The following is a 16,339-nucleotide window of genomic DNA, read 5'->3' on the forward strand; positions in this document are numbered from 1 at the left end:
TTTTTCTTTCTCATATAAACAGCCCAAGAAACTGGCACTCCAAAAAACTCACTTTGGGAGATTCTTACCTAGCAAATAGTACAGAGCCTAGCAAAGTATGCTGTCCCTTAGTAGGACACTGATCCCTAAAATAAACTTGGTTCAGAAAGTTTGTTTGGTAAAGAACTATCAGGAGGAAAAGAAAAAAAAAAACTACCACGAGGATTTTAGGAGCACCTAAAGTGGTCTGAGGGCCATCCTTATGGTTTCTATCTCCTTTCCCTGTTTTTAGAAAATACATTTTTATTGATTTTAGAGAGGAAGGGAGAAGGAGAGAAAGAAACATTAATGATGAGAGAGAATCATCATTGATCAGTTGCCTCCTGTAGGCCCCACGCTGGGGATCAAGCCTGCAACTGGGGCATGTGCCCTGACCTGGAATCAGAGCGTGACCTCCCAGTTGATAGGTCGACGTTCAACCATTGAGCCATGCCGTCCAGACTCCTTTCCCTTTTAATTTGTCTCCATCTAATGCTCAAGCTGGGTTGAGGCTCGTTAATGAATCGTGAAATTTCTTGACTGAATCATAACCAGCATTTTCACTTCCTGTACTATCTTGAGATAATTATATCTCACATACAGTTGTAAGAAGTAATACAGAGATCCTGTGTACCTTTCACCCCTGGTAACATCTTGTATAGCTAGTATCATAGCCAGGGAACTGATGTGGTTATAGTCCTGGCATCACTCAGATTGTACCAGTTTCACATGCACTCATTTTTGTTATTTCTATGCATTTTTATCTCATGTGTAGCTTTGTCACCAGCATTTTTAAAAAACAGAATAGTACAGACTAGATCAATCAGTTCATCACATCTGTTAAGGGTAAGTACCAATTTTGAAATGTGTTTTAAGGTATATATGCATATCTTGACTGGATTGTAAAATGCTTTACTATAGGTCATAGTCAAAAAGTTTGAAAGCCACACAAGGTCATTTAGTCACCTAGACTTCATTTGACTTCATTTAAATGGGCCCTTAGCTCAGGATGCAGTCAGGGAGTTATGTGCTGGTCCCAACAAGCATGTCCCCTGGAGAGTGCTATCCTATCCCCTGGCTTGTGCTGACCCTGTGGCCTCCAGTGGGAAGAGTACACCACATGAAATCTGCCCAGCATTTTCCTGGGACATAGCCCCTTGTCACCTACTCCTGTTAGCTGGAAAACCTGGCTAAATTAGATATATTGGGTGATGGTGACATGTATGTATGTATTCTGTACCCCTGTGCCTGTTAGGGTTAACCAACCGGATTCTCCACGTCTCCCCAGGAGCCAACTGCAGTGCTTTTATCAATTTCCAAAGGGAAAAGTATTGCTTGAACTCAAATAGCACCCGTTAATAGCTAGTAGGGGTTTTCAAGGGTAATTTTGACTAGGAGCAGTTTTTGCTTTCCTGCTGGGTTTAGAGCACAGCTCCGTAATAAGTTGGAATTCACTTGTACTCTCAGCCAATAGTAGAGATCAGATTTCTGAGAATCTGAAGCCTATACAATCTATAGATGATAAAGCCAAGATTGCTTAGAAAATACCGAGGGGGGAAAACGAGGCATTACATATTTTTTACAGCATAGATCCCAAGGCAGCATCCTATAAAAGTCCATGCGGGTGAAGACTCTCCAGACTTGCTCCTTTTTCTTCACCTGTGTCAAGACACACTTGGTATTGGTGTAGAAAGACCCTCCCTTTGTGGACAAAGGCCCACTCACTTCAGCCAAGTTCCTGTGGACTGTGGGAGGAAGGAGGCCTCAAGATAATGAGGGTCAGCTTTTGAAGATAACTGGATATCACATAGGCAATTACAGTGCCTATAATTATCCTTGATAATGCCATCTAAGAAATGTTAAGTTCCATTCTTATACACTCAAGGGGATCAGAAGTGGCAGGACTGCTAAGGAAGCAAAGTCCAACATAAGCCAAGGTCCTTCCCAAGAGAGGTGGTATTTTTCTCTGCTTGGGTGCAGTGGGAGATGAGGAGGGTGTTGGTGGGACCCTCTGTGCCTGGGTAAAGTGGGACCTGTGTATGCTAAGAACTCAGTGGTTGAGTGTTGACCTATATATAAATCAGGAGGTCACAGTTAGATTCCGGGTGAGGGCACATTCACAGATTGCAGGCTCAATCCCCAGTGTGGGGCGTGCAGGAGGCAGCTGATCAATGATCCTCATCACTGATGTTTCTATCTCTCCCTCACTCCCTCTGAAATCAATAAAAACATATTTAAGACCTAGGAGCTTGGCAGAAAAGGCAATAAGACTAATAGGAAGTGGAGGGGTGGGGATGAAAGGACAGGAAGTTGCAATCAGGAAAAGAAAGTAGTGCTAGCTGCTACATCAGAGGTGGTACTTAGCAGTTGCCATTTCAGTCCCTTTTGGTGTCATTCAAAGTTGGAATGATAGGCACTCATCCCAAAAGCTCTGTAGAGGCCTAAGACCCAAGCCTGGGTCTACTGGAGGGAGGGGGTGCTATTTGAGTTCAAGCAATACTTCTCCCTTTGGAAATTGATAAAAGCAGTGCAATTTCCTTTGGCTCCTGGGGAGAGGTGGAGAATCTGGCTGTTTAACCTTAACAGGGCCAGGGGTTCTTCTGCCATATAGCTGACTTAGGGCTTCCTGAAGCCAGGATCCTGGCCATTTCAGTCACACGATTATGCCCTGAACCTTTCGGAGACTCCCAAGAGCTAGTGAAGGGTTGAACAGCGGCTCAAGGAGGATCAGCAAAAATCATATATCCAAGAGAATGGAATGGGCAAAGGAGGCCCAGAACATTCCCTGCCAGAGTCTGGATCGGGCACCATGATGCAGACTTTACCTGAGGAAAGGAGAACTGGGTGGGGCTGGGTGGTAGAGCCTGCAGAGTCAGCTCAATGGAACATTTGCAAGCTGCCTGCATTAGGACTCCTTTGGGTAAAGGAGAAATGGCAGATGAGTCAGTCGCAGGGATTGTGGGGGAGCAGAGAGGAACTGGATGATCCAGTAAGGAAGAAATGGCTGAGGGAGCAGGGGATAGAACCCAGGCTTCCCAATTCCCACTGCCTAAGCTGTTCCCCCTTCACACGTCATCCCACACACAGTGTTTAGACAGAGCAGTAAGAAGAAACACAGACATCCTGGATCCCTCAGGGAGGAGGCCAGAGCTGGGAACAGAAGGAGGTCTGTTTATTCCTGGCAGTCCAATATCCGAGGGGCCCCACACCCACTTCTGTCCAGACTCCAGGATGAACTCTCCCAGAGCCTCTGACTTCTGTCCAACAGATAGTGTGGGGCTGAGGACAATCTGTTGGAACCCAGTGTCGCTCGCCCACCGGCTTCCTTGAGGATGAGTTTGAGGCTAGATGCTTTCCTCTACCCACTTTGTCCCAGCGTAAGTCCTGCCTCTCGAGGACCCCTGACAGCTGTGCCTCCAGTCCTTCAACCCTGGTTTCCCCCAGAGAACTCCAAAGTCCCCTTGTCCATCCACCTGTGCTCTTGAGCGAGGAAGTGTTTCCTAATGTCTCACCTCCAGCTTTCTTGCAGTTTTAGCCTGTTCCCTTCCATTTCAGGGCTTGTAACTGGCTTCTCTCCCTCACCCGAAAGCCACACTGGATATGATGTAGAAATGGGGGCACCTCTGGGCTTTCTAACCCTGAACTTGCCTTTCCTCTCACTATACAGTCATGCACTACTTAAAGACGTTTGACCCTGGCTGGTGTGGCTGTTGGTTGAGTGTCATCCCATGCACTGCATGCACTGAAGGGTTGCTGGTGTTCATCCCTAGTCAGGGTATCTCTCCCTCTCCCTCTTTCTCTGAAATCAATAAAAACATACTTTTCTTAAAAAGACATGTTGGTCTTTAAAGGACTGCACATGGGACAGTGGTCCCATAAGGTTATGCAGATGTAGCCTGACTGGCAGCGTTCACTTGCCCAGGTTGCGGGCTCGATCCCCTGTGTGGGGCATGCAGGAGGCAGCCAATCAATGATTCTCTTTCATCATTGATGTTTCTTTTTCTTTTTTTTCTAAGGCTTCTGAAAGGTTTATTGGAATATCTTGGCCTAGACATTTACTCATCACTTTTTTCAATTACTTTTCAACATTCTAAAAACTTTCCATTTAAAATACATTTAGCCCTAGCTGGTTTGACTCAATGGATAGAGTGTCGGCCTGTGGACTGAGGGGTCCCGGGTTCGATTCCAGCCAAGGGCACATGCCTGGGTTGCGTGCTTGATCCCCAGTGGGAGGCTTGCAGGAGGCAGCCAATCAATGATTCTCATCATTGATGTTTCTCTCTACCCCGCTCCTTTCCTCTCTAAAAAATCAATAAAATATATTTTTAAAAAAATACATTTAACTTTGCCAATACTGGATTCTCCCCCAAAGGACTATCATAACTGTTTTCAAACAGGAAAAAAAAATTAATACAATAGGATATAAAACTGAACTATGTAACCTATCACTGCATGTTCCAAATCCTTAAGTTAAATGTGGGATGAATTTGAAAAGGGCCAGGATCTGGGTCTGCTCTAAGCAGGTGGATGCAACATCTTACCTTTCCGAGTTTAATTATACCAACAGGAACAAAGTTATGAGAACGAAGGGCTCCAGAGAAGACAGAAAAGGTAGCTTTTATTTCTCCAGTAAAGCCCTCCAGAATGTCCTCTCCATCTTGTCAGGCCCACATTTTCTCCAAGGACAAACCCACAGCGGCTGGCACTGCCTAATTTACTTGACCAAGGAATTCAAACCATAAACCAAAGCTTTCTGCGCAACCCCTCAGTACTGCCCCCCCAAACACACACGCACAATTGGGGGCCAATGACATGTAGAGGAGAAGACAGACACTCATCATTGATGTTTCTATCTCTCCCTTCCTCTCTGAAGTCAATAAAAATATATATATTTAAAAATATTTTTAATTGATTTCAGAGAGGAAGGGAGAGATAGAAATATCAATGATGAGAGCAAATCACTGATGGGCTGCCTCCTGCACAACAGACCGAAAGGCATAGAATGCCAGAAAAAAAGGGACCCATGTAGAGCACTGCCATCTGGGACATATTTTGGGTGCATTTAGCTTAGTTTTGAAAAGCCTAATATAACAAACAAAACAGCACCAGTTTCCTTCATTGTGCACACATTTTTAGAATGCTTCTTAGGACTATGAGATTTGAGGAATGGCCCCTCATAGTCCCGGATTGCAATAAATGTGACTCTCTAATTCGAAAAAAAAGAATGCTTCTTAGATGCACAAGCCTGAAACTGAGGCGTGTGCCCTTGACTGGAATCGAACCAGGGGCCCTTCAGTCTGCAGGCCAAGGCTCTATCCACTGAGCAAAACCGGCTAGGGCTAAAAAATATTTTTTTAAAAAGATTATGCAGCCTAGTTGATTTGGCTCAGTGGATAGAGTGTCAGCCTGCGAACTGAAAGGTCCCAGGTTCGATTTCAGTAAAGGGCACATGCCCGGGTTGTGGGCTCAATCCCCAGTGGGGGACTTGCAGGAGACAGCCGATCCATGATTCTCTCTCATCATGGATGTTTCTATCTCTCTCTCCCTCTTCCTTCCTCTCTGAAATCAATAAAAATACATTTTAAAAAAAAGATTATGCAGTTGTAAAATTCCTATCATTTAGTGATGTAGCAAAATGCATTACACAAATACCATTATGTTACAAGTGCCTACAGTACCCAGAACAGTGACATGCTGTTCTGGTTTGTAGCCTGGGAGCTGTAAGGGAACAGAATTTGTCACCCGCAAATATGTCTCTTTAGCATAAGGATTATTTTAGGCTGGTTAATTTTAAGAAACCCTCTGACTTGGAAGAAGCTCTGTAAACCAAGTAGAAGTTACTCTTTGTAAAAGATATTTGTGCTTGTAGGGACCTCTCCATTTGTAAGTGTGTCTTCCTCAGTGTACCAGGACCTTATCTCTAGAAAGTCTTATCAGTGTAGAAGACCTTGACTGAAATTTGCATTATAACCTTACCCCTTTCCCCCAGCCCCAACATCAGTGGTTCTCAACCTTGGCTGCACATTAGAATCACCTGGGAATCTTTTTAAAATCCTGATTTCTGGGCCTCATCCTCCGGAAATTCTGTTTCTTTGTTATGGGGTGGGGCCACAACATTAGTAACAAAGAAACAATTTCCGGAGGATGAGGCCCAGAAATCAGGATTTTTTTAAATTTTTTCCCCCCAGAAATCCGGATTTTAAAAAGATTCCCAGGTGATTCTAATGTGCAGCCAAGGTTGAGAACCACTGCCCAACATCCTTTGTCTTAAGCTAAAGATGGTATTTAAGGTGATGGTTTCAGGCATTCTGGTGAGTTACTCAGTTTCCCTGGGTAACTCCTAGCTCCCAAGTATGCATGTTATCAAATGTTTTCTCTTGTTAATGTGTCTCTTATTAAAGAAATGTCTCAGCCAAGAGTCCAGAGGGTAGAGGGAAAATTATTTTTCCTTCCCTACAGAGCTATAAGCTATACTAACCCTAGGTGAGTAGTAGGCTATACCATATAGGTTTGTGCAACTAAATTCTATGATATTTCCATAACGACGAGATAGCTAACAACCCATTTTTCAGAATGTATCCCTGTTGTTAAGTGACACATGATTGTACTTAGTTTCCCTGTGGAGCAAAAGCGTCACTGCCCTCTTGCTTTTCATAGGTAATCTGCTTTTCTCAGGGAAGTTCTTTCTTAGAGGGGAGGATTGGCTGGAGGGAAGGGACATGCAGAGAAGGGCAGAAATCCTAATAATGTTATTAACTGCTACCTTTCATTGAGTGCTTATGTGCCAAGCACTGATCTAAGTTTTTATCACATATTTCATTTAGTCTCAATGGGTGAGTACAATGTGAGCCCCATTTTGCAGATGAGGAAACTAAGGCAAGAGAACTTTAGTTAACTTGCCCAAATTTATACAGCTAAAAAAATAGGATCTCAGCCAGGATTCTGAGATCCAAAGCCAGACTTTCTGATTCCAACACTGGCTTGTGCCTCTTATTCATCGAAGGAGGGGCAGAGTGAGAGAAAAACATTGATTTGTTGTTCCACTTATAAATACATTCATTGTACAGGCCATATAACATTTTCCACAACAACCCTGAGAATGGCTTCCCCCATTAAGTGTCAGGCACTGGGATCTAATTAGTTACATATGTTATCCATAACATTTTCCACAACAACTCTAAGAGTAGCTTGCTTTCTTCCCCATTTTACAGGTGGGAAAATTGGAGCCCAGAGGTAGCTTGCCCAATATCACACCCCAGAGCTATTTGAGCTTGTAGCCCACAACTTGACTCACAAAGTAGCTGAAGAAAATGCGGCATGACCCCAGATTCTAGAAGGCAAGGCTGGCTTTATAATCTGAAAGGTCCACCAGGCAATAAGATGGGGGGCAGTGAATATACTCAACCCCTACCCCCTACTGCCACCATTACACACACACTCCCCTTTGGCAGACAGGTAGGATTATGGAGCTCAATATGCTGTCAGCTGGCTGGCCACTCCAGTATAAAGCTCATAAAATGTAAATGTATTAGCTGGGGCAGAAAGTGGGGAGGGGTAGAAGGAAATCATTCACTGGGGAATGCATTTCTCAGATCAGCTAGGCCAGTGGTTCTCAACCTTCTGGCCCTTTAAATACAGTTCCTCATGTTGTGACCCAACCATAAAATTATTTTCGTTGCTACTTCCTAACTGTAATGTTGCTACTGTTATGAATCGTAATGTAAATACCTGATATGCAGGATGGTCTTAGGTGACCCCTGTGAAAGGGTCGTTCGACCACCAAAGGGGTCGCGACCCACAGGTTGAGAACCGCTGAGCTAGGCAGTATCAGGGGAGGGGTCTCCAAACTGAGTGACCTGAGAGAGGATCTGCCCCCTAAGTGAAGCTATGGCCAGTAGCTGGAAAGGGGAAGCTCGGGTCCAGCAGGAGAGGAGGAAGGCCTCCCATTTGCTAAAGCCGGGGTGTGCCAGGTCCCACCCTCAGAGGCGGGGCCAGGCTAAGCCCTGTGGCCCACAGTTCCATCCTCCCAGAACTCAGGCAGGAGCAGAGCTGGGGCAGCTACGAGCCTGGGGCCCTGCTATCCCAGAGTGGAGGCACCATGCTCTCCGCGGCCGGGACATCAGACATCTCCAGAGGCCCTGCAAGGTCGGCTGCAGCAGTTCCCTGACACAGGCCAGGCCAGGCTGAGGAGCACCTGTCTCCAACTGCCATGTGAGTCGCTACGCCCCTCCCCACCCCAGACCTCAGCCCCAATCCTGAAGAAGCCATTGCCACCAGAGCCAGCAGGGTCACACTACCCACACACCACTGGGAAGTCGCTCCTGGGGCTGGCCCTTCCCTTCTTGCCGCTCTGGTGGGGTAGGGGACTCACTCAGGAGGGCTGGAGCTCCAGCCCAGGATCCAGAGGCTAGGTTGGAAGTAAGGTACCCTGAGGTCTTGTGGGGTTTAATCAAGTTGACATGCAGGGACAAAGGGGAACAGAAACTGGAGGGCTGCTGAAAAGAAAAGATGTCCTGAGTTGGGGGCAAAGGGAAGATTGAGGAAGAGAAAACAGGGAGGGGGGGGGGAGACGTGGGGGCCTCAGCTTCTCCTGAGTCAGGGTGGCTGTCGGGAGGGGGCAGTAGGAATCCTTTCCTTATTGACTTTAATCCTAGCAACAGCAGCTGCTCCCATGGACAGAAGCAGGCGTTCCCACAGGATCCAGGACCCCTCCCTGTTTCCCGATGTAGCAGTGGGGCCAGGGTGCTGGCGGGCTGAAAACAAGGAGCCAAATGAAGGAAAGGACAGGGACAGAGCAGAGCTGCAGAGAGGCCAGCCCTGTCCAGCAGCTCCTCTCCCCTTTCCTGGGGGTCAGCTTCAGCCTCAGGGTGTGGGAGGTGTCCTCCTTGCTGCTGGCATCTCCACATTCACTGCCAATCCTCCTGCAACCTCCCCCCCCCACCACCCACTCACTTCTACCCCCAGCAACTCCTCTCTCTCCTCCAATTCCCTGGAAGGGACCTGTTGCTAGTGGTGCAGATGAGTCAAGTTTATGGGCTGGAAGTCCTATCCAGAGGCTGCTCACTCATCTGTAACCAACTGGCCACAGGGCAGATGGGGATGGTGGTGCAAGGGACAGGGCATCCCACTTGCTGCCACCATTGCCCTGACCTCGCCACTAACTCTGATGCTTAGTGATCCCTCTCTCTGCCTCACTCCTGCCCCCACCCCAATCCTAATGCTCTGGTTTCCCACCAGGCTTCGAGCATCTGAAGACAGAGACCCCTCTCCTGCACCTGAGCACCCACTTCTAGCACCTGGCCCTAGCCCAGAGGAGGCTGTCAGCTTTGGCTGACCACTACACCAGCCACACCCCGTCTTCCCTTCTGGCTAGTTTAGAGGCCTTGCCAGTAGAGGCAGGGGTGGGCAAGATGCTTTGGGGCTGGATGGGTCATTCTTTCAGTTTAAACAGGCATAAGCACAGCTGCCCAAGGGGGCCAAGCGGGTAACAGAAATGGGTGAAGTGGCCTGTGGGGAGGTCCCCACTCCAGCTGGTCACTACCATACAGGACATAGGTATTGCCACAACTGATTTCTTAAGAGAAGCCAGAAATAGAAATTTTAATTGGCCATTAATTGAAAAAAAATGTGTATACAGCTTAATCCATTTGGCTGCAACCTCTAGATTAATAAGTATTCCCAAGAGGACAGTGACCCGCAGCCCCACCCTAACTCTGGCCACCCCATCTCCTGTCCAGGCATGTCGGCCGTTGCTCCAGATTTTCCCTGTCCCCAGACCCAAGATGACACCCAACAGCACCAGGGAGGTGCCCGGTGCTGTTCCCATCGGAGCCTTTGGGCTCTCCCTGGTCCTGGCGAGCCTCATCGTCGTGGCCAACCTGCTCCTGGCCGTGGGCATTGCCGGGGACCGCCGCCTGCGTAGCCTCCCTGCTGGCTGCTTCTTCCTGAGCCTGCTGCTCGCTGGGCTGCTCACGGGGCTGGCACTTCCCACACTGCCAGGCCTGTGGAGCCAGAGCCGCCGAGGCTACTGGTCCTGTCTCTTCCTCTACTTAGCTCCCAACTTCTCCTTCCTCTCCCTGCTCGCCAACCTGCTGCTGGTGCACGGGGAGCGCTACATGGCAGTGCTGCGGCCTCTCCGGGCCCCGGGGAGCACTCGCCTGGCCCTGCTCCTCACCTGGGCTGGCCCCCTGCTCTTCACCAGCCTGCCCGCGCTGGGGTGGAACCACTGGGCCCCTGGTGCCAACTGCAGCTCCCAGGCTGTCTTCCCAGCCCCCTACCTCTACCTCGAAGTCTATGGGCTGCTGCTGCCTGCCGTGGGTGCTGCGGCCCTTCTCTCTGCCCGTGTGTTGATCACTGCCCATCGCCAGCTACAGGACATCCGCCGGCAGGAACGGGCAGTGTGCCGCGGGGTGCCCTCGGCCCTGGCCCGGGCCCTTACCTGGAGGCAAGCAAGGGCACAGGCTGGAGCCACACTGCTCTTTGGGCTGTGCTGGGGACCCTACGTGGCCACCTTGCTCCTCTCAGTGCTGGCCTATGAGCAGCGCCCACCGCTGGGGCCTGGAACTCTGTTGTCCCTTGTTTCACTGGGCAGTGCCAGTGCAGCGGCAGTGCCTGTGGCCATGGGGCTGAGTGATCAGCGCTACACAGCTCCCTGGAGGGCAGCTGCCCGAAGATGGCGCCGGGTGCTGCGGGGAAGAGCCTCCCGGAGCAGTCCTGGCCCCGGCACTGCCTACTGCACCAGCAGCCAAAGCAGCATGGACCTGGACTTGAACTAGGGGAAGGGCCTCCGCTTACTCCTACTAGAAGCATCCATCCATCTCAGCCACACCTGTCTCCACTTGTCCGCACACCCCAGGATCAGAGACCCTGCCCTTTTTTATTGGTGGAATAAAGCTCCTCTGGCCGAGTTTATTGGTATCTCATTCCATATCACAGAAGGGGAGAGGCAGGTAGAACAGCTGTGGAAAGAACCTAAAATAAGGGAATCAAGGGAGATTCCAACTCTGGATAGAGCAGCAATTGTAGGTGAGGCTGCACCACCCGCAGGGAGGGCGGGCTGAGTGCTGGAAGTCCAGCACATGTGGGGGCCTCGCCCTGATATGCCCCTCACCAGTTCTTCCTCAGGTCCAGCCACCACAAAATCCACAGACATAGTCTCTGGGAAGTATATTTTATTTACATTTTTAAAATCTGTAACTAATCTCTCTCTTCCTCCTTTCCACCCCCAGAGACTTGGGAAGGGAAAGAACAGGCATCTCAAACACCTACTCCCCACATACAAATAGGCACCCCATAACTCACACCCACAAATGAAAGTGAAAGAGAAAGAGGTCTGAACCTCCCTCTGAGAGATCCCCCAGGTCTGGGGGAGGAGGAGGGGCCTGAGGGGTGAGGGGTGGGTCTCTTATGAGAAGAAAGGGACAGAGGGGCAAGTCAGTGTGAAGGGGTTGGAAAGTAGTCCGAGGCCCCTCCCATCCTCTTCCTTCATACCCTCCTGCCTCTGCTGGTGAGGGGTCTCCCTTCACCTCAACACCAGACCCAAAGCAGAGGCTGCAGCCACTAGCGGTCAGGTCTCTGGACACAAAATACTTTTGCTTTGTGGTCTCCTGATGTGGTCACCACCAGGGAGGCATCTCTGTGGACAGAAAGAATAGGCTCGAAGGGATGGGAGCCTTGGGGCTGGCCCAAGCCCATGACCCAGGGCCCCCCAACCCCCCACCCCCACCCCCAGTGGCCCTCTGGAGCACATCAATTCTATGCCCTAGGTGCCCAGCACCAGGCTGACACACCCATGTCGAATGAACACATGTGAAGCCAGCAGTCAGCGAGGGAATGAGAGGAACCACAATATGGGGGAAGCAGTCCCAGCCCCTCAGCCCCGGGACTGACATGAGACCCAGCAAGTCACTGTCAACCAGAAGGGCAACTCTCTCAGGCTTCCCAGCACTCCTGCCTCCAAAGCCACAACCAGTCCTTGGGTCCCAGCTTCTCTCAGGAAGCCCCCCCACACCCCCATTTCCGTGTGGCCCTCCACATGCTACTCCCCGCCTTCCAAATACAGAGACTCCAGCCCTTGCCCATTTCACTTACTTGCTGAGGGCAAAGTCCAGGATCTCAGCCGTGTGGCCCCGGTAGTCAGTCAGCAGGCGGCCAGTCCGGGCATCCCAGAGGCGCACGATGCCATCCAGGCTACAAGTGTAAACCACGGCGGTGCCCGCCTCCCACAGCAGCTGCACGATGCCCGACTGCACGGGTACAAGAGGCAAGGTAGAGGTGAGAGGAGGAGAGCTAGGAGGCACCTCAGGGAGGGAGGGTGGGAACGTGGACCATAGACAGGACCAAGCAGGAGCCAGGTCTGGGGTGGATGCTGACAGTGGCCTGGGCCTCCCCACGGGTGCCTGTACCTGGTGCTGACATTGGTGCCTGAGGGTCTGCGTAGACAGGTCATAGATGGCCAAGGTCCCATCCAGGTAGCCAACAGCTGCCAGAGGCATCCTGGGTAGAGGGGAGCACCACAAAGCTCACAGAGGGAGCTGGGCCCACATGCCCTTCGTCCCTTCCTGGTCTCCCCGCCCAGGCCCCTCCCCAAGCGCAGTCCCTCTCATCTCCAGGCGGCCTCCAGGCCTAAGCCTTAGCTCACACTCACACACTGCAGAAGCCCAAGGATTCCACTGAGTTGGACTCGCTCTCCTCCCCTTCTCCCAGGTTGGGCTGGGAGGCCACAGACTCAGGCCTGAAAACACCCACCACCTATGAGCCAGAGGAAAGCATCAGAGAAGGTCCTAGAAACATGGTCCTCTAATAGAGAAGGAAGGTGGAGAGGCAGGGAGGTTGAGTGAAGGATAAGAAAGGGAGGGGGGAAGAGCGGAAGGCTCCACAGCAAGGCTTCAGGTCCCACTCACCTTGCCGGTGGTGGCACTGACCAGCTTGGCCTGGCAATCCACAGAGCCAGTTAGGATCAGGCTGCCATCCTGGTTGGTGGCAACACAGGTCAGAGGGCCCTGGTGACCCTCAGTCCCTAGGATGGAGCAAAGGGATAAGTTAGACTTCACCCTGTCCCGAGTCCTGTCCCAGGTCTGAACCACCCGCCCCACAAAGGCCGAGGGTAACACTTCCCCCAACTCTGATACCTTTTAGTACGTGGATAGGGTTTCCCTGCTTCAGGTCCCAAATCCTGATGGTGCCATCTTCATAGCCGACCACAGCTCTCTTCCCTAAAGGGCCAAAAGTACAGATGAAGACAGAAGGACAGACCACACACTCAGACATACCCAACAAGGGAATTGTGGGTATGGGTGGGAGCCAAGAGAGGGAGACAAGAAAGGGAGGGGACAAACACACCCAGGACCCAGCAGAGGAGACTCAGTTCAGGGTGGAAAAGAGGGAGCTGACGGCTCTGGGGCCTATGAGGTCAGTGCTGCTGAGCCCGCACTCTGAGCCTTGTGCCCAACCTCTCTGCACTCAAGAAAGGACACTCAGGGGAGCTTATCTCACCATCAGGGAGGACTCGGCCACAGGTGGCTGGGCAGTTGGGACCCTGGAAGGTCTTGCAGTCACCACTGGGGACCTTCCACATCCAGGTGTTGCCATCAGCAGTGCCCGCCAGTAGGATAGGTGCCCGAGGGTGCCACTCCATCCACTGGACAGGGAGAAAGAGTCAGCAGGGAGGCCCATCACCCCATCCCACCTAAGAACCTGTCTTCTGAGCCCCACCAAGCTGCCCCTGCTTCTGAGTCAGGGGGGACAGTCTAGGTAACAGGCACAGATATTCTTGCTGTACCTTGAGAGTGCACTGGCTTAGAGATGGCTTGATCTAGTGAAGGTGGAGGCGAAGCTCCAAGCTCTCACCCACTACCAACCAAGGCCCCTGAATTGAATCCACCCTAATCACCTCCAGGTCTCCTGCTTCAAAGGACCAGACCTCCTCCTTGGTGTCCACCTGCCACACTTTCAAGAGGCCACTCATGTCCCCTGTGGCCACTAGGGTGGAGTCATGGCTGAAACCAGCACAAGTCACAGAGTCCTTATGGCCTTCAAAAAAAAACAAAGAGAACATCAGGGCACCTAGTGCTGGGGCACATGACCCAGGTATCTGGCCTCTGAAAGGACCAGCTGAGAGAAAACAAGAGTGGAGCCCAGCAGAATAGGTGACCGAATTCATTGTAGTTGCAGGAATCAACACACCCAGGTCTCCCCACGGAAGACAATGCTGGCCCTCCACTCAACCACACGCAGCCTAGGCCTAGGTCTTACCCTTTTGTCCATTCTGCACCTCTGCCTAGAATACCCACATCCTTCCCTCTTCCCAAATACCCCTACGTCAGCATGTGTCTCCTCCTCTCAAGCCTTTCCCAGACTCCCTTGCCCAATTAGTGCCTCCCTCCCCTATATCCACAGCAGACTATGCTATTCCTCTTCAGAGTCAATAAATGGCTGTGAGATGCACAACTTCTGCAGGCTAGTCCCGGAGGACTTCCAAAGGGACACGACCTCAGCGGGGCCCCCTCACCTGCACACTCAAAGAGCAGCTCCCCATCGCTGAGCCTCCACACGAAGGCTTTGTCATCTTCACCCCCCGTCACCGCCAACGCGTTGGTCTTGGGGTCCAGGCTCACACAAAACACAGATGCTGTCCCAAGAGATATTTCACAAGTAAGGGGAGGGGGCTCCCACCTAGGGTTCTGTCCTTCGGGACCGGCAGGAAGCCCACCCCCTTCCACCCAAAGAAGCAGGTCTTTCCTCCTGGAAAAGAAGGATGCATCCAAGTTCCTTCTAAGCTTCAAGCATCAGATGGTTGGAGAAACCCCTCCCCGAGCTCGCCACGCTCCAAATCCTTCTCCAGAGCAGATGCCCCCTTAGGATGCTGCACCCTTCACCACCCCACACGGATGCCATGGACAACAGGAAAGTGTAGTGCAGGGCTTACAGCTCTCCACATGGGATGCCACCAGGCTGGGTACAGAGGGAGGAGAACATCGTGCTACTGGCTCCTCATTAAGAGCTCACATTGGAGGGTTACATAAAACATGCTCAGTGTAACTTACACCAAAGTAACGTTTTAACAGAAAACTAAGACCCAGGGAGATTAATACAGATGGTAAACTGGTAAGGAGCCGAGGTAAGATTTGAACACAGGTTTCTCGGCTGACTCCAGGGGCCAGGCTCCCCACCATGCCCCCACAGGGCCCCCTGCCCGCGAGTTCCTCCAGACCGGGGCCAGCGGTTCCCTCAGGATGCGATGCTCAGATGCCCGCCCGGCCCGAGTGTAGGACGGATCTCCGCAGAGACCTACCTGAGTGCAGTGCAAAGGTGACCTCGCTGTCGTCTGGGCCCTCCATGCTGCCCACCACCCCTTCCTGGGGTTCCAGAACCCAGCCCTCCTCGTTGCCCTCTTCCTCTTCCTCCTCTTCCTCAAAGTCCACATCTTCCATCTCCTGGGCTAGATCATCTGCATTGGTCAGAGGGTCAAAAAAGGGGGTTCAGCAGGCGGGAAGAGGGATGGTGACAAGTGTGGGCAGTGCTGGGGTGCATCATGTGGCAAGAGAGTGAGGGCAGACGAATGGGATGAAGCGAGGGCGAGAAGGTGTGTGGGACGAGGGCAGGAGCCGGCTGCGTACCTGGCGTTGGCCAGGGACTGGAGAGGAGGACCGAGGGGATGACGGGAAGGGGGTGTGCGAGGGGAAGGGCCGGAGGAGGCGTCAGGGGAACCCCCACCCGGCCAGGCCCGAGCACTAAGGGTGGGGGTGGGAGGAGGGAGAAGGGCGCAGAAAGTCGGTAGGAATGACCGGTAGGGTGTGGAGGGGCGGGGGGGGGGAAGCTGGGGTCATAGGCCAGGGGTGAGCGCCTCCTGCCCTACGGCCGGGACCGGCCATTCTCACCCGGGTCCGGCGGACCGGGATCCAGTTCTACCACCTCGATAATCTCTTCATCACCATGGAAGCTTAGGGTCTCCAGTGGGGGGGTGTCAGCGGCAGCCCCGCTTTCCGATTCGGATTCCATGCGGCGAAAGCAGCCGATCCACTTCTCTGGGCCCAAACGCCTCCCAGAGTCAGCGCTGCGCGACGACGCGGAACTCGGGCCCCTCCTCCCCGGGAGGAAATAGGCGTAAGCAACTCTCCGGAAAGGGAGAGCGACAGCCGTTTGGCCAATCAGAGAAAGGGCTGATAGCCTAACCACCAATCATAGAGCAGGGTTGGGAAAGGGACGGGGCGTGGCAGAGGGAACCCAAACTCCGCCCGACCTGACTCCGCCCCTGGCAGAAGGGAAACAAGCGAGCGTGCGCGCCTCCGGGTCTCCTGGGAGGAGTAGTTCGGCCGGTCCG

At 51.9% G+C, this 16,339-nt stretch overlaps 2 protein-coding genes across 2 annotated transcripts; one reads left to right on the top strand and one right to left on the bottom strand.

Annotated features, from left to right (window-relative positions):
* Positions 1 to 6,201: 6,201 nt before the first annotated feature.
* On the top strand, positions 6,202 to 10,924 carry GPBAR1 (G protein-coupled bile acid receptor 1). The gene is made up of 2 exons (XM_059703140.1): positions 6,202 to 8,229; positions 9,756 to 10,924. The coding sequence occupies exon 2, from the start codon at positions 9,801 to 9,803 to the stop codon at positions 10,791 to 10,793; it is 993 nt and encodes a 330-aa protein (XP_059559123.1). The 5' UTR covers positions 6,202 to 8,229; positions 9,756 to 9,800; the 3' UTR covers positions 10,794 to 10,924.
* A 248-nt stretch (positions 10,925 to 11,172) lies between these two features.
* Positions 11,173 to 16,102, bottom strand: AAMP (angio associated migratory cell protein). The gene is made up of 11 exons (XM_059703135.1): positions 15,897 to 16,102; positions 15,311 to 15,466; positions 14,528 to 14,647; positions 13,910 to 14,049; positions 13,513 to 13,657; positions 13,149 to 13,232; positions 12,921 to 13,036; positions 12,665 to 12,768; positions 12,423 to 12,513; positions 12,109 to 12,263; positions 11,173 to 11,653 (listed from the first exon to the last, which is right to left on the bottom strand). Exons 1-11 carry the CDS (start codon positions 16,015 to 16,017, stop codon positions 11,578 to 11,580), a joined length of 1,308 nt encoding a protein of 435 aa, XP_059559118.1. The 5' UTR covers positions 16,018 to 16,102; the 3' UTR covers positions 11,173 to 11,577.
* Between the last annotated feature and the right edge of the window lie 237 nt (positions 16,103 to 16,339).

This window comes from Myotis daubentonii, chromosome 7 (genome assembly GCF_963259705.1).
Source record: "Myotis daubentonii chromosome 7, mMyoDau2.1, whole genome shotgun sequence".
Taxonomy (NCBI): domain Eukaryota; kingdom Metazoa; phylum Chordata; class Mammalia; order Chiroptera; family Vespertilionidae; genus Myotis; species Myotis daubentonii.